Source organism: Dama dama, chromosome 14 (genome assembly GCF_033118175.1).
Source record: "Dama dama isolate Ldn47 chromosome 14, ASM3311817v1, whole genome shotgun sequence".
In the NCBI taxonomy this organism is placed as follows: Eukaryota; Metazoa; Chordata; class Mammalia; order Artiodactyla; family Cervidae; genus Dama; species Dama dama.
In genome coordinates this window covers 37,313,140-37,338,870 of record NC_083694.1, presented here as the reverse complement: position 1 = coordinate 37,338,870, position 25,731 = coordinate 37,313,140, and the positions used below count along the sequence as shown (strand labels likewise).

Here is a 25,731-nt window from a genome sequence, read left to right as displayed (position 1 = left end):
GTGCCCCACAGTCCTAGAGACAAAAGGGGTCCTACCTGTATAGGAAGAGGAGGCAGATAAGCACAGGATACTATGGGAGCACACTCAGGTTTTCCATATCTGCTGAACTTTCTCAAACACCCCTTTCTAAAAAGAAATACTTCTAAACAGGAGCATGTGCAAACAGGCTATCAATGGCTAATTAATGGCTAATTAAACTAAGCCCCCCCCGCCCCACCCTCTGGGCTTTCAGGAACAAAGATAAGAGTGTGGAAACGGTAGTGGCTTTGACACAGCACAAATAAAGGCCACTCCCACCCACTGTTAGGTTGCAGACTGTCTCCAACACAACACTGACGTTATACTTGTTCTAGAAGGAAGCTAGATTCACTTTTCTATATATGTTACATATGCACAAAAATCTACCTTCTTTCCCAGTTAACTGTAGAGACTTGGATCTGATGAGTGGAAATGAAGTTCTCCGTTTCAAATTCATATCATCATAGGAAGAGAAACACCTAACATTAAGAAAAATCAACATTGGGAACAATGAGTAAAATACATATAATTTACTCTGTATTTGGGGTTAGGTGAATGCTAGAAAACTACATGCCATATAGGACTTATCTCTAAGGTAACACTCCAGTTATAGATAACACATGTAAAAAAAAATTCAACAATTATTCTCTAAAAGGCACTGTATTAAAATACCTATTCTCCTCCTCCCCCTTTGAATTCCACGTTGAAGTATCTTTCATAACCATTACATGGGTTTTTTATGTACTTAGTGTTTTCTCTATCAGAGTCTACAGAACCTTCCAGGCACAGGACCCTCTCACTTGTTCCAATGATATTTTTAACATTTTGGTTTCAAGATAAACACAGGGCGAAAGAAATTATCTCAGTATCTTTTACTTGCTCAAGTTTCTCAAATAAGAGGAAAATTGTTAAATAATGCTGACTTACCTTTTAGGGCTTGGATACTGATTACTTTTAGGAAGTTTTGAAATATAATCTCCATCAAATTGAGAAGTGTTTCGACAACGCTGCATACAAAGCATCAGTCCCAAGACAACACAGAGAACCAAAGATATGACAAGATAGCTTTGTCGATCTGAAACCTGAGATGAGAAGAGAGCTTAATAACAATTTGAAAATCATATTAGGAAAAAACACTGAAATCTAAAGTTCAAAGGACAAACCATTTTAAACTTTTTTTTCAAAGTTCTTCAAAACCATAAATGCAGGGCAAGTCCTTTGAAAATATACTACAAAGGCAACATTTTCCTTTTTCTTCTTTCCCCCTCTAATTCTTTAAAAATTTTCAAACCCATGGAAAAGTTTTAAAAATAGTACAATGAACATATGTATGCCTTTCACCTATGTTCTCCAATCTTACATTCTGCCACATACATTTCATTTTTTATCATTTGTACTATCTTTTTGAGTGAGAAAAAGAAAATGCTCCTACCTGTCTTTCTCATACAAAACTAAACCACCCATTACCTAGTGATTTAAGCCTAAAGATCACCCTTAATTCCTTATGACCTACATCCAAATTCCCAACAAGCTTGTCCTTCTACCTCTTAAATATATCCTGAGTTTAGCAACTCCACACTATTCCCCACTTCTAAAATCCTAAACCAAGCCAGCATCACCTCATTCAGGCTATTTCAATCGCTTCCTTAATTGGTCTCCTCCCTAGTTGCTGTCTAGATGGTCTCTAAGAAGCAATTTTCCACAGAGCAGCAAGTAGGGAGTTCTCAAAGTGTTGTCGATGAAATGATCCATGTTACTTCTTTACTTAATACTTTTTTTTGCAATGATGAGAATAAAATTCAAACCCTAAACTGCCTACAAAGGGCTACATGACCAGGTCTCTGCCGATTTCCTGAACTCATTTCTTACCCTCACCTCTCACATTCACTCTGCTCCAGCTACACCAGTTTTCTTCTTCCTTTTTTTTTTTTTTTTTTTTGTGAATTAAGACCTTTGTTGCAAAATTAATTATCAAGCAAAACATTAGAAACTATGCACTTGGCTTCAGGGGCTAAGTGCATAAACCCACAGGAATGCCAGGCCACACTGCAAACTACAGAATCCGGGGATGAGGTAGCTCTCCATGAACGAACGTGGAATGATGTCTGTTATGTATTGCACACCAGCCTTCTTTCCCAAACATATTACACTGTTTTTAATCACAGGTCCTTTGTCCTACTTGTGCTACTAACAGGCTTGTTCTGACCCCAAGCTCTGTGTGCATGCCAACTTCTCTTGAGCACTCAGTTCTAATGCCACTTCCTCAGGTAAGCCTTCCAACATCACCTGAGCTAAGGCAGCAACACTTAAAGCACCACCAGTTCAAACATATACGTTTCATTCTCTGACAGGCACTACTGACTGCTGTATGCCTAAACCAAGGATTGGACAGTTCATGCCTGACACACACTTGGGTTGCAATAAATGCTTCTTAAATCAATGAAAAGTTTGTTTCATTAAGCAGCTTAATGGGGCTTCCCAGGTGGCTCAGTGGTAAATAAAAGAATCCACCTGCCGATGCAGGAAACGCAAGAGACACGGGTTTGATCCCTGGGTTGGGAAGATCCCCTGGAGAAGGATACGGCAACTCACTCCAGTATTCTAGTCTAGAAAACCCCATGGACAGAGGAGCCTGGTAGGTTCTAGTCCATGGAGTCGCAGAGTTGGACACAACTGAGCAGCAGCAAGCAACTTAATAATAAGCCTTTCTGAATTGAAAATGAAGTATATATTGCACCTACCAATGGTTTTCAAAAGACCTAATAGAATTGCTTTATAACTGTATTGTAGGTGAGACCTAAGCTATGAAAGCCATGTTTGCCAAAGCATTATGATAATTAATGTATTTCCATAACTTTAAACTACCACATTCTGGTGTTCTGAAAAAGTTCTCTATAAATGACAATCTTCTTGGATTAAAGTTCTTAGATATGAAGCCAACCTTTATGACACTGTTTCCTACAGTACCATCAATAACAATTACCTCATGTTTTAATTCTGCTACTGTTGTTGATAAATTTGAAACAAGCTGTGTCATATTGGTCAGCTGTGCTTGCAGCAATTGGATGGCTTCAGTTTGCCGCTGATCCTATAATAAAGGAAGAAATAAATATTTTCCTTTGTGTTTCATGTACACATTAGCTACATTATAAATTCAAATAAAATAATCTAGAAAAACTGTTAAATTCCTCAAGGTAGAGTGACATATTAATAGGTAGCTCTTAATGAATGAATATTATAAATCTGGACCAGAAATTTTAAAAAAAATCTAAAACCCTTAAGATCTAATTAAGACTATTCAGCATACTAACACATATATATGGAATTTAGAAAGATGGTAACGATAACCCTATATGCAAAACAGAAAAAGAGACACAGAAATACAGAACAGACTTTTGAACTCTCTGGGAGAAGGCGAGGGTGGGATGTTTCGAGAGGAATCGGGTGGAGAGGGAGGTGGGAGCGGGGATTGGGATGGGGAAGACGTGTAAATACATGGCTGATTCATATCAATGTATGACAAAACCCACTGAAATGTTGTGAAGTAATTAGCCTCCAACTAATAAAAAAATTAAAAAAAAAAAAACGACTATTCAACCTTCCTCCCCTATCTGAGCAAACAAAAACACCTTTTGCCATTCACTGCTACCATGTAGAATATTGCCTAGCAAATTCTCATAAACTACTTCTCAAGTTAATGTGGGCTCCGTTATGTGTAAGCCAGTATATAACTAGCTACCTGCAAAATTGTCATTTTGTCAAGTGTGATTTTTCTAAACCAAAGCAGTCAATACAAAGACATATTGAAAAATTTTTGAAGAATGTTTCTGGATACAAAGCAGGCTCATACCAAGAAGGTTTTAAAAGTTCTATTTCACAGCATGATAGGGTGAAACTTAGGAAGTCACAGTCAAAAAACGACAATGGATCATCTAATCAAAGCTAGGTTATCACCAGTGAAAAGAAATTCATCAACAACACCCATCTATCCGAATTTTAGAAACTTATAATCAACAAACATGTCTTTATTCAAAATATTACTTACATGCATATTTTAGAAGCTTATGCAATATGCTCATGGTCATGAACCTACATTAAACAGACTGTACTGAAAATGTGTACTTACTAGTAAATTTTGGAAGAAGGAAAAGGCAGCAGGAAGTCAAGGAAATCTAACACTTTAATTTACGATCTTTTATGAAATATCTACATAGCCATTTATGATTCTAAAGTTAAATGTTTCAACTTTACATTTAAATAAGTTTTAAGTCTCCACTATGTATGGGGGGTGGGGTGGAGAGTAGGTGGATGTATAAAACTGTAACAAAAAGTTTCACTTACTTCCCTCACTTTGATCCACTGTAGTACTTTCTATCCTATTTCATCTTTTTAAAATGCTGAATGTGAGTCACTAAACTGTTTCTTTTGACTCACATTTGACAAACACTGATAAACTGTACACAGTTTTCAAGGACAAATTATTAAATTTATGATATTGGTTAACACTTCTAATCAAGATTTACTTCCAGTAGTGCTAATGGTACACAAGATTATTTAAAAAGTACCTAAATAATCTTTCATAAAACACAGACTTACATACAAAGCAAACAGAAAATATAGAGGGAAATATTAAAATTAATAAAGAACTAAATAAATACTGTGTTCATGGGACAGAGGACTTAAGACTATTAAAATGTCAACTCTCCAAATTGATCTATAAATTCAACATAATCCCAATCAATATCCAAACAGGTTTTTGTTTGTTTTGGTAGCAACTGACAAATTGATTTTAAAATCTGTGTTAGTCAAATCCAGATTAGCCAAAACAATTTTGGAAAGGAAGTGCAAAGTTGGAGGATTCACGCTATCTGGTTTCAAGAGTTCCTATATAGTTAGCCATCACAACAGTGTAGTATAAACAAAAAGATAGACAAGTAAGATGAACAAAACAGAAGAGAAACCCAGAAACACAGCCACATGTATATGGAGAATGGACTTAAAATAAGTGCAAAGAAAATTCAGTGGAGAAAAGATAGTGTTTTCAACAAATGATGCTGGAAGAAGGAATATTCATGTTTCTCAATCCCCTAGCCCTCACAAAAAAGCACTTTGATCCATACTTTATAACACTGTAACACATAGAATTTAAAATAGATCATAAACCAAATGTAAAATTAAAACTATAGAAATTTTAAAAGAAAACAGAGGCAAACAATCTTTGTGACTTTGGGTTAGGCAAAGTTTCTGTAAAGCAAAGAGAAAACAGGTAAACAGGGCTTTAACAAATTCTGCTCTTTAAAAGCTATCTTTTTTAAGAAAACAAGTAATGGATTGGGAGAAAATATTTGCAAAGCCTGTGTCTGATAAAGAACTTATACTTAGAATATGCAAATAACTTTCAAACCTCAACTGAAAAAAAAAAAAGGCAGGTTGGAAGAACTTTACTTGGAACCACAATTATGTGTCACAAATTCAGAGTAAGATATAACTCTGCAACTTGAGACTTTTTTACCTCATGTCATCATCCTTTAGTCCCAAATAGCCTTTAGAAAAGTATAAAATTTCTTCATCATGGTAACAAACCATAAAAAAAAATTATTCATGAACATCACATTTAATGGTGAAATACAAAAATCAATCCCTTGAAATCAATCCCTTAAATCAACAAGACAGGGAAATGGCTACTATCACCAGTCCTACTGCATCACTGTATAGCTCTAAGTAATAGGTAAGATTAAACAAGAAGAAAAAAGTACAAGGATTAAAATGAAATAGAGCTATTCTTACTTACAAACAAAAAAAATGTCTATATAGAAACCCACAAATGATTTTAGAGTTTAACAAAATTTCAAAAAAGTCCCCTACACTTCTACCCACATATATATACATACAAATCTAGAAATGTAACATGAATAATGCTCAAGAAAATTTTCTCTTGGGTATATACTGATTCTAAGAGCTAGAAAGCATTGTATTACAGAGTAATCATCAACTATCAGGGAAAAAGTGAACAACATTACTGATCCTTCTTACCAGAGAGAGCCTATAAAATTCAATGGAACTTTATGTAAAAAGTAAGACATAAAGATGACCAACCTGCTCCTCTGCTATTCTTGAAGTATTTTGAAGTTTCACTATTGTTTTATTGAAAGCCTTTTGCATTTCTTCCATTTGTTTTCGGTACCTGTGGAGTAAGAATTGATTTAAACTGGTTTTAATTTCTTATTTACTAATTTATTATTGGAAATACACTTCTGATTTCAATATATGAGATGAAGCCATATTTCTGAAAATGACTCTTACTGAGGTCTGTGCAATAAAGGAAAACTTTTAAAGGTAAAATAAAGAGGTCCCTTGAGGTATCTGCTACCTCAACAGCAGCAATTCTAAGCTCCTTGTTGCTACAGGAGGTTTACTAGTCAAATACACAGTCAATTTATAACAAAAGATCTATGAATACACAATAGGGAAAGGACAGTCACTTCAATAAATGGTGCTAGGAAAACCAAACACCCACAAGCAACAAAAACTGGACCCCTATCTTACACCATACACAAAAAACCCAAAATGTATAAAAGACTTAATGTAAAAACTGAAACAACAGAACTCCTAGAAGAAAACATAGGCAGTAAAAGTTCCTTCAATTCAGTCATGGAAATTTTTTTTGGATTTAACACCAAAAACAAAGGCAATAAAAGCAAAAACAGGTTGAACTATACCAAACTGAAAAGCTACACAGCAAAAGAAACCATCAACAAAATGAAAAGGCTACCTACCAAATGGGAGAAAATATATGCAAGCCATTAATTAATCTTATAAGGGGTTAATATCCAATATATTGAGTACATACAGAATTCATACAACTCAACAGCAAAAAACAAACCATTTAAAAATTGTCAGAGAATCTGAATATTTTCCCAAAGAAAACAAATAGATGGAAGAAGATGAAAAGACACTCAACATCATAAGGGACATGCAAATCAAAATCACAATGAGTTATCACCCCCTCCCCATCTATTAAAATAGCTATTATCAAAAAGACAAAAAAAATAACATGTTGGAGAGAATGTAGAGAAACAAGAACGCTTGCACAGTCAGCAGGAATGTAAATTGGTGTAGCCACTACAGGAAACAGTATGATAGTATCTCAAAAAATTAAAAACAGAACTACCATATGACTTAGCCATTCCACTTTTGAGCATTTATCTGAAGGAAACAAAAAACACTATCCTGCAAAGATATCTGCATCCCCAAATTCACTGCAGCATTATGTACAATAGCCATGACGTGGAAGTTAACTAATCAACAAAAGAATGGATAAAGAAATGTGGTATGTGTATACCATGGAATATTATGCAACCATAAAAAAGAAGGAAGTTTTGCCATTTCTGACAACATGCGTGGACCTTGAGGGCATTATGCTACGTGAAACAAGTCAGAGAAGGACAAATATCATATGATCTCACTTACATGTGGAATTAAAAACAAAAATCTTAAACTCACAGATACAGAGAACAGACTGGTGACTGTCAACTGCAGGGGGTAGAGGTGGGCAAAAGGTAAAACTTAAAATGAGGAAGTAATAAGAATATATGAAAAGGCAAAAAGATAGGACAATGAAAGATGAACTCCCCAGGTAGGTAGGTGCCCAATATGCTATTGGAGATTAATGGAGAAATAACTCCAGAAAGAATGAAGGGACAGAGCCAAAGCAAAAACAACACCCAGTAGTGGATGGGACTGGTGACAGAAGCAAGGTCCAATGCTGTAAAGAGCAATATTGCATAGGAACCTGAAATGTTAGGTCCATGAATCAAGGTAAATTGGAAATGGTCAAACAGGAGATGGCAAGAGTGAAGGTCGACATTCTAGGAATCAGCGAACTAAAATGGACTGGAATGGGTGAATTTAACTCAGATGACCACTATATCTACTACTGTAGGCAGGAATCCCTTAGAAGAAATGGAGTAGCCATCATAGTCAACGTAAGAGTCCAAAATGCAGTACTGGATGCAATCTCAAAAATGACAGAATGATCTCTGTTCATTTCCAAGCAAACTATTCAATATCACAGTAACCCTCCAAGACTACGCCCTGACCAGTAATGCTGAAGAAGCTGAAGTTGAATGGTTCTATGAAGACCTACAAAACCTTCTAGAACTAACATCTAAAAAAGATGTCCTTTTCATTACAGAGGACTGGAATACAAAAGTAGAAAGTCAAGAAACACCTGGAGTAACAGGCAAATTTGGCCTTGGAGTACAGAATGAAGCAGGGCGAAGGCTAATAGTTTTGCAAGAGACCGCACTGGTCATAGCAAACACCCTCTTCCACAACACAAGAGAAGACTCTACACATGGACATCACCAGATGGTCAATACTGAAATCAGCTTGATTACATTCTTTGCAGCCAAAGATGAAGAAATTCTATACAGTCAGCAAAAACAAGACCTGAGCTGACTGTGGCTCAGATCATGAACTCCTTATTGCCAAATTCAGACTTAAGTTGAAGAAAGTGGGGAAAACCACTAAACCATTAAGGTATGACCTAAATCAAATCCCTTATGATTATACAGTGGAAGTCAGAAATAGATTTAAGGGACTAGATATGACAGACAGAGTGCCTGATGAACTATGGACAGAAATTCGTGACATTGTACAAGAGACAGGGAACAAGACTACCCCCAAGAAAAAGAAATGCAAAAAAGCAAAATGGCTGTCTGAGGAGGCCTTACAAATAGCTATGAAAAGAAGAGAAGTGGAAAGCAAAGGAGAAAAGGAAAGATATACCCATTTGAATGCAGAGTTCCAAAGAATAGCAAGGACAGATAAGAAAGCCTTCCTCAGTGATCAGTGCAAAGAAACAGAGGAAAATAATAGAATGCGAAAGACTAGAGATCTCTTCAAGAAAATTAGAGATACCAAGGGAACATTTCATGCAAAGATGGGCTCAATAAAGGAAAGAAATGGTATGGACCTAACAGAAGCAGAAGATAGGAAGAAGAGGTGGCAAGAATACACAGAAGAACTGTACAAAAAAGATCTTCATGACCCAGATAATGATGACAGTGTGATTGCTCACCTAGAGCCAGACATCCTGGAATGTGAAGTCAAGTGGGCCTTGGAAGCATCACTACAAACAAAGCCAGTGGAGGTGATGAATTCCAGTTGAGCTGTAATCCTAAATGATGATGCTGTGAAAGTGCTATACTCAATATGTCAGCAAATTTGGAAAACTCAGCAGTGGCCACAGGACTGGAAAAGGGTCAGTTTTCATTCGAATACCAAAGAAACGCAATGCCAAAGAATGCTCAAACTACTGCACAATTGCACTCATATCACATGCTAGCAAAGTAATGCTCAAAATTCTCCAAGCCAGGCTTCAGCAATATGTGAACCATGAACTTCCAGATGTTCAAGCTGGTTTTAAGAAAAGGCAGAGGAACCAGAGATCAAATTGCCAACATTGGCTGGATCATCAAAAAAGCAAGAGAGTTCCAGAAAAACATCTATTTCTGCTTTACTGACTATGCCAAAGCCTTTGACTGTGTGGATCACAACAAACTGGAAAATTCTTCAAGAGATGGGCATACCAGACCACCTGACATGCCTCTTGAGAAATCTGTATGCAGGTCAGGAAGCAACAGTTAGAACTGGACATGGAACAACAGACTGGTTCCAAATAGGAAAAGCAGTATGTCAAGGCTGTAAATTGTCACCCTGCTTATTTAACTTATATGCAGAGTACATCATGAGAAGGGCTTAGGTGGATGAAGCAGAAGCTGGAATCAAGACTGCTGGGAGAAATATCAGTAACCTCAGATATGTAGATGACACCACCCTTATGGTAGAAAGTGAAGAAGAACTAAAGAGCCTCTTGATGAAAGTGAAAGAAGAGAGTGAAAAAGTTGGCTTAAAGCTCAACATTCAGAAAACTAAGATCATGGCATCCGGTCCCATCAGTTCAGTCATGTCTGCTCAGTCATGTCTGACTCTTTGCTACCCCATGAACCGCAGCACGCCAGGCCTTCCTGTCCATCACCAAGTCCCGGAGTCCACCCAAACCCATGTCCATTGAGTCAGTGATGCCATCCAACCATCTCATCCTCTGTCATCCCCTTCTCCTCCTGCCCTCAATCTTTCCCAGCATCAGGGTCTTTTCAAATGAGTCAGCTCTTCGCATCAGGTGGCCAAAGTATTGGAGTTTCAGCTTCAACATCAGTCCTTCCAATGAACGTCCAGGACTGATCTCCTTTAGGATGGACTGGTTGGATCTCCTTGCAGTCCAGGGGACTCTCAAGAGTCCCCTCCAACACAGCAGTTCAAAAGCATCAGTTCTTCGGTGCTCAACCTTCTTTATAGTCCAACTCTCACATCCATACATGACCACTGGAAAAACCATAGCCTTGACCAGACGGACCTTTGTTGGCAAAGTAATGTCTCTGCTTTTTAATATGCTGTCTAGGTTGGTCATAACTTTCCTTCCAAGGAGCAAGCGTCTTTTAATTTCATGACTGCCAGTACCATCACTTCGTGGCAAACAGATGGGGAAACAGTGGAAACGGTGGCTGACTTTATTTTCTGGGGCTCCAAAATCACTGCAGATGGTGACTGCAGCCATGAAATTAAAAGATGCTTGCTCCTTGGAAGAAAAGCTATGGAAAACCTAGATGGCCATATTAAAAGAGCAGAGACATTACTTTGTCAACAAAGGTCCGTCTGGTCAAGGCTATGGTTTTTCCAGTGGTCATGTATGGATGTGAGAGTTGGACTATAAAGAAGGTTGAGCACCGAAGAACTGATGCTTTTGAACTGCTGTGTTGGAGGAGACTCTTGAGAGTCCCCTGGACTGCAAGGAGATCCAACCAGTCCATCCTAAAGGAGATCAGTCCTGGGCGTTCATTCAAAGGACTGACACTGAAGCTGAAACTCCAATACTTTGGCCACCTGATGCGAAGAGCTGACTCATTGGAAAAGACCCTGATGTTGGGAAAGATTGAGGGCAGGAGGAGAAGGGGATGACAGAGGATGAGATGGTTGGATGGCCTCACTGACTCAATGGACATGAGTTTGGGTAAGCTCCAGGAGTTGGTGATAGACAGGGAGGCTTGGCATGCTGCAGCCCACGGGGTCACAAAGAGTCAGACACGATTGAGCAACTGAACTTAACTGAATAAGAATATAATGTATAGCATGTTGACTACAGTTGATAATACTGGATTGTATATTTGAAAGTTGCTAACAGAGATCTTAAAACTTATCACAAGGAAAAAAACCTGTAACTACATGGTGATCATATTAACAGATTTAGTTTGGTAATCATTTAGTATATATACAAATATCAAATCATTGTTATACCTAAAATAATATAATGTTCCACATCAATTACATTTCAAAAAAAAGGTTTATCATTCATGATTTCAGTGGTTCCTTTAGTGGGGGTAAAAAGGGTGGGAGTGGGGAGAGGCTTGAACAAGTATGATGCAAGCATGCACACACACCCACATAAAATTTGCCAATAAATTATATGCACGAATTAAGAAGTAATATCTTCTAGCAAATAATAATGACTTTAGGGACATTTCATTAGTAGCATTTTAATTTAAGAGGATTAGGAAAAGGTAGTATTTCAGAATTCTGGGCACTGAGTGCCTTGTGGTTACAAAATGTTGGGAAAGTCCTAAGGCATAATGACACTTAAGGAACAACAACAATAAAAAAATTGGCTTAAGTGGAGAACTGTGCCGGGGGTCTTCATCACTGCATAAGCAAACTGGCATTGCCTCTGGCATTTTATAAGCACAAGAAGGTATATTGTTACAACTAGGACTAAGATTCTGGATACTTGCTGAAAGAGTTCAAATGTTGCCTAATCATCTAGTTTAGTCTATTCCAGTCTTATTTAAATTCTCAAATAATACCTAGTCAAGTTCTACAAAGAGCTTTAAGGTCTATAAAAATTCTACCATGAGTGCTGTGGGAATCAAACAGCAAAAGTAGCTAAAGTTAAGTAACAGGAGAAAGGAGAAACTGATACAGATAATTCAAATTTGTTTATGTCACTTAGTATTTCTAAAAATGGAAATCACTTCTTAAAATTACTGACCAACATCCAAATAACTTTCTGTCTCCAGCTAAAATGTTGCTTATTACTACTACATTCATTGTTTAGCCGCTAAGCCGTGTCTGATCTCTTGCGACCCCATGGACTATAGCCTGCCCAGCTCCTCTGTCCATGGGATTTCCCAGGCAATAATACTGGAGTGGGTTGCCATTTCCTTCTCCAGGGGATCTTCCTGACCCAGGCATTAAAGCCATGTCTCCTGCATTGGCAGGCAAGTTCTTAACCATTGAGCCACCAAGGAATCATGAGATAATTAAATCCTCTCCTTTAGTCAGATTATACTCTGCTAATTAACTCACCGTGCAAAGTGGATTGTGCTAATTCATAAGAAAGCTTACCTCTGACTAAGCTCCTCCAGGTAGCGACCACTGAGAGACATGTTAACTTCTAAGGCTTTAATACGGTTATTAAGTCTCATAAATACTGATTCCTTTTGGTTTGATCCATGTACAAGATTTCCATTAGCATATCCTAGATCTGAGGAGTTTTGCAATTCAGCATAAAAATCTGTAGCTGTCCTCTGTAACCCTCTTAAAAGGACATCTTCTGGAGACTGCTCATCTTCTTTTACTTCAGGTAATGAAGAATCCACAACAGGACTTGAAATTTGCTTTGGTGTGTCAGCTATGTTCATTTTGGCTTCCCCATCTTCAATGTCTGGCACAGTAGCTGTGTTTACAGGTGGCACTATTGTTTCAGATAGCTTTGTGGTAATTTGCATGGAGTTGTCTTCTTTTACAACATTATCCATTACTTCATCAAGTATTTTTGTTTCGTAGATCACAGCTGGTTTCTCTATAGAACTAAAACTCTCAGACCTTTTTTCTGTTTTATCATCAACCTCAACAGAACTGTCTTGGGGAATCACTTGTGATGGTGAATGCCCTGCCTCATATTTAATAGGCTCAGATACTTCTATTTTAGATAATGAGTTGATTTCTGGAGTAACATCTAAGAGAACAGACTGAGAAAGAGTTTGAGGATGGCTTGGTTCAAGTTCAATTGCATCTAAAGTGTGATTAATCAAATCTTCCTGGAGCACACCACTTAAATCATCTAGAACAATGGTTTCAGCTTCCTTTTCCTTATTCTTACTGTCTGGTTCTCCACCTGGAGGCTGCAATAATGAAACATCTACTGGTTCTTCAGGAAGTACTAGTGGTGGTTCAGCTGATGTAAGATACTCTTTTTCTTTACTCAGAGCAGTTCTGCTGCGTTGCCGATAACGAGCAACTCTAACTGAACACCATTTATATATATATTCTGAAAAACTAGAAATACAACAAATTGTGGTGAGTTCACTGCAAAATATTTGTGTCTCTGACTCAAACCAAGGTGATGTTTCATCCTCTTGTTCGCCACTGCCCAGAAGGGTCACTGTAGAAGGACTTGCCTCCTCCTCTTCTTCTTGAACTAGCTGTACAATGGGACTTTCTTTTGTAGGATCTGGTGACAGTGACTCGGTGTCAGGTACATGTCCTCCAGTGGTTTCAAACCTAGAAATACATATCCATAATTATGCTTAAGGAAAATAAATGCACCACACATAAGGAAAAAAGAAGGGAAAGGACAGAAAACACTCAAATTTACTTTGAATGAATTACTGTCCTTCAAATCACTTTCATTATAAAAATAGCATTATTCAGGAATGATAACAGAAAGATAATCTATCAAGTGACAAGCCAGATGATTCAAATCACCATATTTACCAAATCAAGTTTTTCTTTAATCTCTAAGAATAGTTATGTGAATATTTCCATTTACTGAACATAGTACCTTTACTGAATATTTCCATTTAGTGAATATAGTACCCTTCCTCCCATATTCACCAATATCACAAGCTTTATCACCCCTTATATCAGAAATTGAGCTACCCAAGGGCTATGGAAGTCCCAGTTAGAACAAGAAGCCAGGACCTTACTACGAATGCACTTTGTGCCTGAGTATCCTACTTTCAAGAGTCATCCTACAGTTGACCCTTGAACTGTATGCAGCAAGTCAGAGTTGCTGGCCTTACACACTGTGTAACTCACAGCCTGTCCTCCATATCCACAGTTCCTCTATACTTCAGCTCTGCATCCATAGATTCAACCAACTGAGATCATCTGTACTGCAGTATTTACTAACAAAATAAATCCATGTGTAAGTAGATCTGTACAGTTCAAACCCGTTATTCAAGAGTCAACTGCAGATTTCTCAAAGATCATTTCTCTATGGAGATTTGAGGAATTTCAATGTGGCATTACACACACACACAGGATTATCTGCTTTAGAAAACAGAAACTATCCCTACTCCCCCCAAATAATCTCAATATTATCTAGGCTAATTTTCAATTACTGAAAGCTAAATACTTAACCATTGTAATGAAAATCCTGGCTAATAATAAACTACTAGTGTCACTAACTTAGTCCTATCTTTGGGCTCTGGAGTATGCATGTCCAGTAGGGAAGAGCGGGGAATTCAAGCTGGTGCAAACAGTGTTGTAAATTGTAATATCTGTGGTCCCTTCCAAGATAAAGGTAATGAATTTCCAGGTGAAGCCTTTGTAGCAACAAAGGTATAATTTGAAAAAACAAAGTAATTTGAATACCAAAAAGAAATCTTCATATGCAAATTTTCCTACTGTGAAACACTACTAAAATTGTCAGGAAATGTCTTTAAATGAAGTCTAATATCACAACAGCAAAGTAGGAATAAAAAAAAACCCAGTATCTAGGGACTTCCTTTGCAGTCCAGTGACTGGAACTTTGCCTTACAATGCAGGGGTATGGGTTTGATCCCTGGTCAGGAGGCTAAGATCACAGATGCTCAAGAGTCAAAAAACCAAAACATAAAACAGAAGTAATATCATAACAAATTCAACAAAGGTTTTAAAAATGGTCCACATTTTTAAAAAAAAGATGTTTTTCTACAGAAATTTTTAATATCTAAAAGCTGGACTTTCATTTTGTTGACAATAAAATAGTAAACAGACTAAATTAAAACGTAATTAGGCTAAGCTTCCCTTAACAGATGATATAGACAGCTGTATATAATCCCTACACAATATTTCTTACAACTAAATTGAATTAATTTGGTAAAAATTAAGTTATACTATCTTGTGCTGTGCTGTGCTGGGTCACTCAGTCATGTTCTTCTCTTTGCGACCCCATGGACTGCAGCCCGCAGGCTCCTCTGTCCATGGGGATTCTCCAGGCAAGAATACTGGAATGGGTTGCCATGCCCTTCTCCAGGGAATCTTCCCAACCAGGGAAGATCAGGGATTGAATTCAATCTCCCACATTGCAGGCAGATTCTTTTATCACCTGAGTCACCAGGGAAGCCCTATCATCTATGTATACACTCTAATCAGAGTTACACTTTAAAAAACTCAAACCTGGAAAAAGAAAGTAAGTTGTTTCATAAAAACTTTGAGTGATACCGTATCATGGATTCTTTTTTTTCAGAACTGCCATATAATCATCAAAAAGAATTTAAAACAAACATACATGAAGAAACATTAAGTAAAGAAAGTTATGCAAGAATATCTACTAAAAACAAAACTCTAAAGCAGAAGAATAAAAACTGTTACATTAGCTTGATGTGGTATCTTTCAATAAATATTTACACACACACACACACACACGAGTAAATGTAAATATATACATGTGTGTGTGTGTGTGCATCTATGTGTAAAATAAAATTAATCTAGTTTTGAAAAATAAAGACATACTATTATGTGTTAGTCACTGAAGAACCTAGTTACAAAACTGAGACAGATCCACATAATTAGAAACGTCAAGAATTTCTATCCCAAAGAGATTTCTTAGGACCATCTAGGAATCAGTAACACATAATGTTATATTTCAGGAAAACACAAATTTGACACTGCGCCCTTCAAAGCACAAAAATCTCATTTTTAAATTAACACAGTACCTTGGAATTACAGCTCAAAAGCACACTCATTGCAGGATTCATCACTTATTACCTTGAACTGTCTCATGTAAATATCTTATCTCATTATGCACAGTTCCTCTGAGAGAAATGTCTGTCAAAGTTTACAGGGAGTATATCTAACAAAATATACATAGCTAAATTTATAATAATTATAACCAGACTACCCCAATAACCCAAATCATCAATGAGCCTACCTATTTCAGATCAGAGGCTGAGGCACAAACAGACCTTAATCACCTCTACCTCTGGTCTAGGAAGACCAGAGTCTGAGCAGCTCCGGGAGCTGGTGAGGGACAGGGAAGCCTGGGGTGCTGCAGTCCATGGAGTCGCAAAGAGTAGGACACGCCTGAGCGACTGAACTGACTGACCGACTGAGGCATATATATCCCTGCCCAAAGTAACCACTGCAACCTCGGGGAAGATCTGTATCATTCAATTTCAGAAACTGAACACTCTAAGAGTAAGCTGTGTGACCAACACATCATTTAAAAATCACTGCTCTAAGTATTTCAGGTACCCTTTATTGCTTTCTAGGCATAGCAGAGATATATAAATAATCAAGGCTTTTAAATCTGAACTTAATAAAAACAGGCCTTTAAAATTTGTCCTCAGACTTATACCTGAGAGTTAATTATTTGCAATAAGGAAAAGATTAAGTATTGTAAATAATAAAAGTAACACTATAGCAAAATAACACACATTTGGTCTATCTACGGTGAACTGCCAGTATACAAAAAGCAACTTGAAGATGTTATAAGTGGCTGTGGAATGTCTGTCCCATGATTCAGTTTTTCATTTCCCACAAATCACAAGTACCTTTTTACGTACAAGTATATCTCCCTTTTAATAGAACTCTAATATCCCAATATAACTTACTCATGTGATGGAACAGGAGCTGAAACAGGAGCTGATTCAGGCATTTTGGGTGCAGCTGTGGCAGAAGCATTCTCAGATATAGTTTTATTTCCTAATTTAAGAAAGATGTCCATATTGAGTTTAATTTTAAAAAGCTATACCATGAAAATATTTCACTATAACAAATAAGGAACTTTAGATTCTCAAGGGAGAAGAAAAAAAGTCAAACAGGTTTACTACTGCAGACTCTGCTTTTTTTTTCCCATCAAGTTCTTTTAAAAAGAAATAATCATCGAAACTCACAACTATAAGTAGTGCATATTCTTTCTCAACTTCTCAGAAAATTAAAGCAAGTAAGATAACTATGAGTTTTGTGTAATCTTACATGATTAATAAGATACTGGAGTTACTAAAGAGAGTAAGAAGAAATAAATGGGACATTTTAAGTTTGCACTTAGTACTAAATTTTATTGAAGTATATTTGACATACAACATTATATTCATTTTCATGTGTATAACATAGTGATTTGACATTTGTATACACTGCAAAATGATCACCACAATAAGTCTAGCTGCCATCTGCCACCACATTGCATTCCCCATGTTATATATTACAATCCCATGACTTATTTTATAACTGGAATGAAGTATTTTTGAAAACAAAAAAAGGGCAAGATTGTTTCCCCTTGTTCATAATATTCATATTTCTATTACTTTCTAAATTGAATTGCTATTTGATAAATAAAAGCATACTTCAAGTAACCATTAGAGTATCAAAACCTCAGGAAAGAACTAAGGATAAAATCATTACTTCTACAGCAGGTTAAGAGTGAAAAATCAAATTAATGATTTTTATATAGACAAGATCCTATTTATTGAAGAGAATTTGTGAAATTCAAATAAACAATGAATAATAGAAGATTGGCAAGTTCCTTTGAATGGTTTCTATATTTCTAAATAAAAAATCAAACTGCTTGGCTTATTAATTAATTTTACTAACTAGGAAGACCCCTGGAGTATCATATATTTAAAAGACCCATAAAATGATTAGGTACCTTCTGTCAGGTCTTCAGTTTTTGCTCCCAGAATATTAGCGGCAATATTCACCATATTTAGAATGGCATCTAAAACAAAATTCAATCAGAAAAAAATACTAATACACCTAAATATTTTCATATAACTTGATATCAGATAGTAAAAAACCATTTGTAATGGTCTCTTTGCATTTTTTGGACTAATTATCTTTTTGCTCACCTTACTATTTTAGGCCAATAAAGGATACAAATTTCAGGCAAAAAGTATTATATATAAATCTGTTATTTTCAGAAGGATTTTTAAATCTAATTATACTTGTTTTTTACAAAACTTCCCCAAACCTTTCAGCAAATACTACCTTCAGCATATCATAAGATTCAAATATAATTCAGCATATAGCCTGCACTGAGACAGGAATGAAATGTGACAACCAAAACCCATAATTTACAGCAAAGCCTTTTTTTTTTTTAAAAGAAAAGGTTCTACAGTTTAAACCAAAAACAAACAAAAAATCCTTTTCCTAAACATGTGACTTTCATAGGTAAAAATAAATAAATTGGGAAGATTATTCTTCAAAGGACAGCAGAAAGGCTGTTTTCAACTATGAATGTAAAATATCTAAGTAATATGGTTAAATCCCAAATTGACACTGCATAGAATCATTCCTTTGATGACCTGTAACAATGTTTTATGGACAATAAATGACCAATTCTCTTCTGAACTGGGTGAATATGGGCATGGGAAGATGAATTAAAAGTCAAAGTCATAAAACTTAAGTGCTGTAGGTAAAGCAATCTGCATACTTTCTAATTCTTCCTCTCTTTCCAAAGAGGTTATCTCAATGATGAGTAAAGTGCTACAAACCTTAGTATCTACATAAATGGCTGAAGATACATGAGGACCACGAAATATCATAACTCCATAAAAAGCTGGCTTGGAATAGAAGACTTTCTTCTAGTAATTTAATGTAGTTTCACAGAAAATTAAATTCCAACTCCAATCTAATCTCTGAAATTCTACTAGAAGGTAATTCACCAGGTTTTTCTACCATTAAAATACTAACATCTGGCAGGGGCTACATATTAAACCTCATCACTGTTTTCCAATTTGGTTTCCTTTCCTAAAAGAGATCCAAGTTTTCATCACACTTTCATGAAAACCAGAGATGTGAGAAGTAGGAAAGGATCTAAAGAAGGAAAAGCTAGCATATCCAGAAGGTTGGGAACAAGCCAAGCACTGTCACCTGGTGCTGATACTGTAAACTTATGCTTTATGACAGGTAAAAACAGTAGGAGATTTTAGACTTTCAAATGTGATAACTAGTAGTACATAATTATTAACTTTAAACTTTACATAACTATGATTCTATAATCTGAAAAACAACAAGCAGTGGTACTTTGTTTCTAATCATTAACACACAAAAGCTTTACATTTGCTTTTGAAATATCTAGGATTATAGGTCAACCTTGTCCTTTCACCTGGGAAATTGTTAAAACAGAGAAGCAGTCTTAGATCTTAGGCTAAAGGGACACCTCAGCATAAAAACAGGAAATGGAAACTCCATTCCCTTATAAACAAAAATTAAGTAGCAATGGAAACTCTATTTCTTCATAAATCAAATTTTAATGTCAACCAACACTGCAAGGAGATCAAACCAGTCAATCCTAAAGGGAATCAGTCCTGAAGATTCATTGGAAGGACTGATGCTGAAGCTCCAATACTTTGGCCACTTGCTATGAAGAGCCAACTGATTAGAAAAGACCCTGATGCTGGGAAAGATTGAAGGCAGGAGGAGAAGGGGATGACAGAGAATGAGATGGTTGGATGACCCTATGGACATGAGTCTGAGCAAGCTCCGGGAGTTGGTAATGGACAGGGAAGCCTGGCATGCTGCAGTCCACGGGGTCACAAAGGGTCAGGACAAGACTGAGCCACTGAACTGCACTGAATATTGCAACAGTAGTATCTGATCCTCTACATAGCCTGACAGTGTTGAAGTTCAATCACAACTGACAGCTCACAGAACCAAAATTCTGAAAGTAAGTCTATATTCTAAGTCCCTTGTGCTTGCTTCAAAGGGCAATCTTACCTCAGATTTCAAATTTTTGCATTTAAACTTTTTGGTATTATTATTAAAAGCTTTAAAAGTGTGTATCTGTTAATCTGTGTAAAGAAAGTTTTAGAGTATTATTTTTTAATGTAAATTTTTATACTAGTACCTAAAATAAGGAAGATTTATACATACTACTCATCATTTAAAAATATTAACAAAATATAACAAAAATATAACAAAAGCAAAATCTGGCAAATTCTTCTTTCTCAGCCCATCTAACCTATAAGAAATAATCTTGCTATGTTCACAGGATGCTGTCAAATACAGTTTTCTTCTTTTGCGAGAAAGCAGCTTTGTGAATTTTCTTACCAGTCTCACTTTGCATCCAAACACATGACTACTCGTCACGATCATAATCTAATCACTGAAAAGCCTTCAGAAAGGCTAAAGGGTAAAAGTGACAATTTGGAATATAGCGCCATGCTAGACACCTGCTCTCAACTTCTCATGGATTTGCCAATTCCTTTCTCTTGAATTGGGTAACTTTTCATCCCATCCCAGTACTTTAGGAATGAAACTCTCTCCTAGGGACCAAATATCAATATGTTATATACACTAAGTCCCCAACACACCAATGGCTCCTTTTGATATAGAAAACCAAATGCCTCTGCTACAACACAAGAAGACAAACCGGTGAAAAAACTACTTCCTCCTATGTGTACTGAGCTACTAACTGCAACACGCCTACCTTCATTCTCTGTTCCTTCTAGGATCTTAAAATAAATACATTCATAAAAAGTATTCTGACTTAAAACAAAAACTACACTTTGTCTTAAACTTACACAGAAAGAGAAGCAGAAATCTGGCCCTGAGCAAATCTGATGACTCTAATAAAATACAGATCATATTTAGGAGTAAAGGCAGACTTGCAAGAATATCAAAGAAGAGAGTGGCCTGGAAGACCCACATGACCAAGCACAAGTAGAGTAGACTGATACGAAGAATTTCTGTTGATGTAAAATATTTAAATGTTCTGGCTCAAGAATGTAAACAAAAGATTCAGGCAGAAGAGTCCCAGAACTGGCATACATACAAAGCCAAGAATGCTGCTCTAAGTAGCAGTCTCTCCCTTTCTGGAAGTTCAGTAAATTATATAATATCAAAAATGTCTAAATAAGCAGCATGCATACTCTTTGACAACCAAGTCCCATTAGAAGCAACATATTCTGGTGATGTATATTTCCGGTGACTACCAACTACTCAATAGCAAAAGAAAAAAAGAGTTTCTCTTTTAAAGGCACAGAATTCTGTTTTGGAGATATTATGTAAATATTGAAAATAAATTAGGTGCAAAATTGGCCAATTTCAAGCTAATTTAGAAAGTGGTGATGATTATAGTCAAATTCAGACATTCCACTGCCAGAGACAAGCTCTTTGGCCTGATTCCACCTTGTTATTTCTTCCTAACATTATATTACATTGAAGGAAGTTCCTAGCTCAGGCTCAAAACCAGTCTAGACTATTCAGAGAAAATCAGAAGGATATAGGTATCGAAGGGATCAGTATTAGGTCATGCTTATTAACTTAATGACAGCAAAGTCTTATCACTCAGCTACTACTGCCTCTCTTGTTCTGAAACGCCAAGAAATGGATATCTTTTTAAACCTCTCATGCTTGGGCTCAGCTGATATCCTCCCATCCACCTTGTCTCACTATACAAAATTTTTCAATACCTAGGAACACTGGAAGGTAAATGGACTGCTCTTCCAGAAAGCCATGGAAACAAAAATGAAATGTGTTACCAAGAAACATATTTTCAAGGAAAAAGATCCGGAAAATAGGATCTATGTCTCATTCTATGTCTCATTAATTAAAATAACTAAAATTCTACGTCTCACTAATTAAAATAATACATCAGCCAGAGAAGTGATTACAAATAGGGAAATGTCCTCTACTGAAAACATTTTAATGCTGTCTTGGGAGTTAATCCCATAGGAAGATAGAGAAAGAAAGCAAAATTATCAACAAAAATTTCCCTTATCTAAAACTATAGTAAATCATTACTTCTGGAAGGTGTCCCCTTGTTCCCAGTAACCACCAAAAACTAGAGAACTTTTAGTCTGGGGCTATTTTCTGACCCCTTAAAATAACAATGCCGCCTCACAGCTAAATCAGCATTACTGAATTATTATATGATGACTATTACATAATGTAGTTTTTAAACTACAAATTTAAGGACACAAACAAACATATTAACATCCAATTAAATAAAACAGCATCATTGTCTCACTCCTAAAAAAGTACCCCATAGCAAATGAGGCACCTGTTTTTATTTTTTATTTTTATTTATTTTTGAGGCACCTGTCTTTAATGCTATCATCAGCAGATATTGCTAAGGATACACTTAAAAGCAGTCAATAATATCTAAAAAGTCAGGTGAGTAGGAACAGAGTAAAAATATAATAAGCTAATCTACCACAAAGTTAAATATTACATAAAAACATTCCCTTTATGCAGTTATTTTTTAACATTCTTTTTCCTATTCCCTAAAAAAAGTCTACTGAAATCTATAGTCTTCTATAGAGAGGGAGAGGACAAGAAGGGAAGAAAGGGAAAAAGATAAAAGATGAAAAGAAAGACAAGTGACCCTTAATTCCATATAGTGTAGCCACCCAAATATCTACTTAGGTATAGATACTACTGGTTGAGTACCTTAAAAAGCTATGAGGACAATATACACAGTGAGCCTGGGATTCAAACAACTCAAGAGTAAAAGAAAAATGCACAAATCATCTTCTACGTTATACTAAGATTTATTTTCATTAAATTCAATTATTAACCTCCAAATAAAAAGGCCTTATTTTGGGGGACTAACCAAAAATAACAAATGTAGAGTATACCTACCTGCATTCTAACAGTAAAAATAAACTGTCAGTAGGTAAAGGTCTTTCCAGGAGTCTACTTGGCTAGCCTAACTATAAGTTCAGATAATAGCTTGGCAAGACAAGAAGCTAAACAACTAATATCTTAGTCACTTCTTCTTTTTTCAGTTTACAAAGAGTGTATTATTATTGCTATTATTGTTACTGCTTGGGAATCATCATTATCATGAATAAGAACAGCCTTTATGCTTTATAATTAATCAGGAAACTAACCATACCCATACATTAACAAATCCTCATTTGGTAGGATTTCACTGATGAGTACCACTTCTAAAATAAACTCCTTTCCTACCAAGTATGATTACCTAAATGCTCTTATTTATATGGTCCAGGACCTCTTTAATAATTCTTTCCCCAAGTAAATTCATATCCCATTCTTCACTCTAAGGAACTTGCCTAAAAATATAACTACTTCATTTTTGTAAAAGAACTGACCTATGCTTGCATTTTGCCTCTCCTCTTTATTTACATATATTCTTTCTATTTTACTCCTATGAAAATACTTCTGAAAAGTATTCTTTGATTTCAACTCAAAGTTCAACACTAGGACAGAAGGAGTCCCCTAAACTTCAAAACAAAATGTTCACATATGCCAGGAAAGAGAAGTTGAGATATACTTTAATAATAGTGACTAGAAAAACCCCCAAATACTCACTCGTAGCAGAACCAAGAAGGTTTTTTGAGGACTTATCCTCCCCAGTATTATAGTCCAGTGGGTAATCTGCTCAAAGAGAAAATGAAGGTTTATTATGCTGACAACTATCTCAGATGATATGTTTAAAAGTACAAATTAAGTCTTGTCAAGTCAGTTGACAAAACAATTTTACAGTTTTCATTAGTTTCAAGCACATTCACAAAAAAGGAAATTCATAAGCCATTTATCAAACAGATAAAAACCAAAGAATATATTTCTACTGCTTACAAAAATTTTAATCACATTTATAAGACTTTTATTCAAGCTTTCAGTGTAGTTTACCAACCCCTAGTAAATGACTTCACTTCACTTATGGGAAAACTAGGAAATGCAAAAATTAGATTTTTCAGACTACAGTTTAAGACATCTTAAAACAAGATAAATAGAAATGAAAGGTGTCATAAAACATTCTCTGACCTCTGCAGGCTCATGGGAATTTCTCAAAAACTCATGTCTCAATATGCTTGCTCTTAGGCTAAAGGCAAATCAAAGAAATTCATGCTCAATTCTACTATGTCAGTTGCCTTTGAGTAATAGGCTTTTGGGCCTGGCATAGCGATATAACTGTAATTTATTAACACTGGGTTAATGGAAGGGAGTTTCAAGTCACAAATAACTGACTGGTAACAGAAAATTATTTTAGAAAATAGGTTTAGGAGAAACTTAGTTACTAGGGTTAAAAACAAGGAAAAAACTAAAGACTAATCATCATGTGATCTTTTTAAGTGACCTACATTTATCCATTTAAAAAACAAAAAAATATACATAATTAGTTACTTTTTTAAAATCACTCACCATAGTCCTCATCAAATAATTCTTGACGTTCTGACTGGTACTGGGAATCAGCAATCTCTTCATATTCTTCCACCATGCTAGTGCCAAATACCCTGTTAACAACAATTTCATTGAAGTTTTTCATTGAAGTCTTGTTAAGACTCATCTCTTCATAATAAATGACAAACTATAATAATTTTGGTTATGTTTTAAGGGTCATTAACTTCTGGACTCAAAAATAATGACTTTCTCAATCCACTGTTTTCATTAGAATGTTAATCTATTTAAGGCATTTAAAAATATAATGACTAGTAAGCCAATGACTTATTGGCCTAAAACTTTCCCATTTATTTATCATCATATCAAGCAAGCTAAATCAAACACATAAAATGAAGGTTCTTTTTTCCTAACAAAGGAAATTTTTTTTTTTAAGGAGGATTCACAAGTTGCGGTTTATTCAGATTGCGAAACTTACATAGCAGTTTAAAGAAATCAGAAATATACTATTACAATCATTATCAAATCATATTGATAGATACAAAATGAAACTGCAAGATATATATAGTTTAGCATAAAAAATTTTAAATACTTTTCTCAAGGATATAATTATGAATATAAATTATCAAAAAAAATTAGAAATGATACATGCCAGATTCCTATCTAAATTTTTACACTTTTCTAAACTGTATGCAAAAGGAAGAAAGGTTTAGCAGTATATTTTTTATGGTGTTATCTGCACATAATAAATTATTTCTTCACTTTAAATACACTGGAATTTTTATGTTGCCTTTTTTTCTTTTTAAACCACTTGGTAAATTTTTTTGCTCTGTATTACCTTATAAGGCTTAATGGACAAAAGTGCTCTGATCCAAAATGTGACACCAACTCCACCTAAAGAATGAAAGCACACAGAATGGGAAGCCAGCACAGTGTGTGTGAGATTATCTAACAAAATAGCCAGTGTTTTCATTATGACATTTCTAAAAATAAAGTCCTAATTTTCCCCAAAACTAGTATTTGTAAAGCTTTTTCTTTGCCACGCAATAATATGCAATGCCCTATTATTCAATATTGCAAAAGAGAAGGTTGCTAACCTTTATGTACTTGATGAACATCTGAAGCAAGAGAAAGGAAAAGAAAAAGAAATCAGTTCCAAAGTCTGAATAACATGCCATAAGCAACATTCAATATTTGTAAATTATATTGTATAATTATAGGAAGCAATATACTGTGATGGATAACATTGTAGTACTCATTTCTTTGCCGACACCAAAGCAATGATTTGCATTTATTTTTACC

At 35.7% G+C, this 25,731-nt stretch overlaps 1 protein-coding gene across 6 annotated transcripts in view; it reads right to left on the bottom strand.

Annotated features, from left to right (window-relative positions):
• Positions 1–25,731, bottom strand: part of SUCO (SUN domain containing ossification factor) — an 88,109-nt gene that overhangs the window by 13,193 nt on the left and 49,185 nt on the right. For 3 of the 6 annotated variants that reach the window (XM_061160337.1, XM_061160338.1, XM_061160339.1), the window contains exons 12-22: positions 25,527–25,547; positions 25,268–25,323; positions 24,454–24,545; positions 23,620–23,685; positions 17,990–18,058; positions 16,956–17,046; positions 12,481–13,638; positions 6,115–6,202; positions 3,002–3,106; positions 946–1,100; positions 406–497 (exon numbers count right to left, since the gene is read on the bottom strand). In XM_061160337.1, coding sequence (XP_061016320.1) covers positions 406–497; positions 946–1,100; positions 3,002–3,106; positions 6,115–6,202; positions 12,481–13,638; positions 16,956–17,046; positions 17,990–18,058; positions 23,620–23,685; positions 24,454–24,545; positions 25,268–25,323; positions 25,527–25,547 — 1,993 coding nt within the window. Of the gene's footprint in view, positions 1–35; positions 127–405; positions 498–945; positions 1,101–3,001; positions 3,107–6,114; positions 6,203–12,480; positions 13,639–16,955; positions 17,047–17,989; positions 18,059–23,619; positions 23,686–24,453; positions 24,546–25,267; positions 25,324–25,526; positions 25,548–25,731 lie in introns of all 6 variants that reach the window. The other 3 variants (XM_061160340.1, XM_061160341.1, XR_009695790.1) reach the window with 2 other exon arrangements.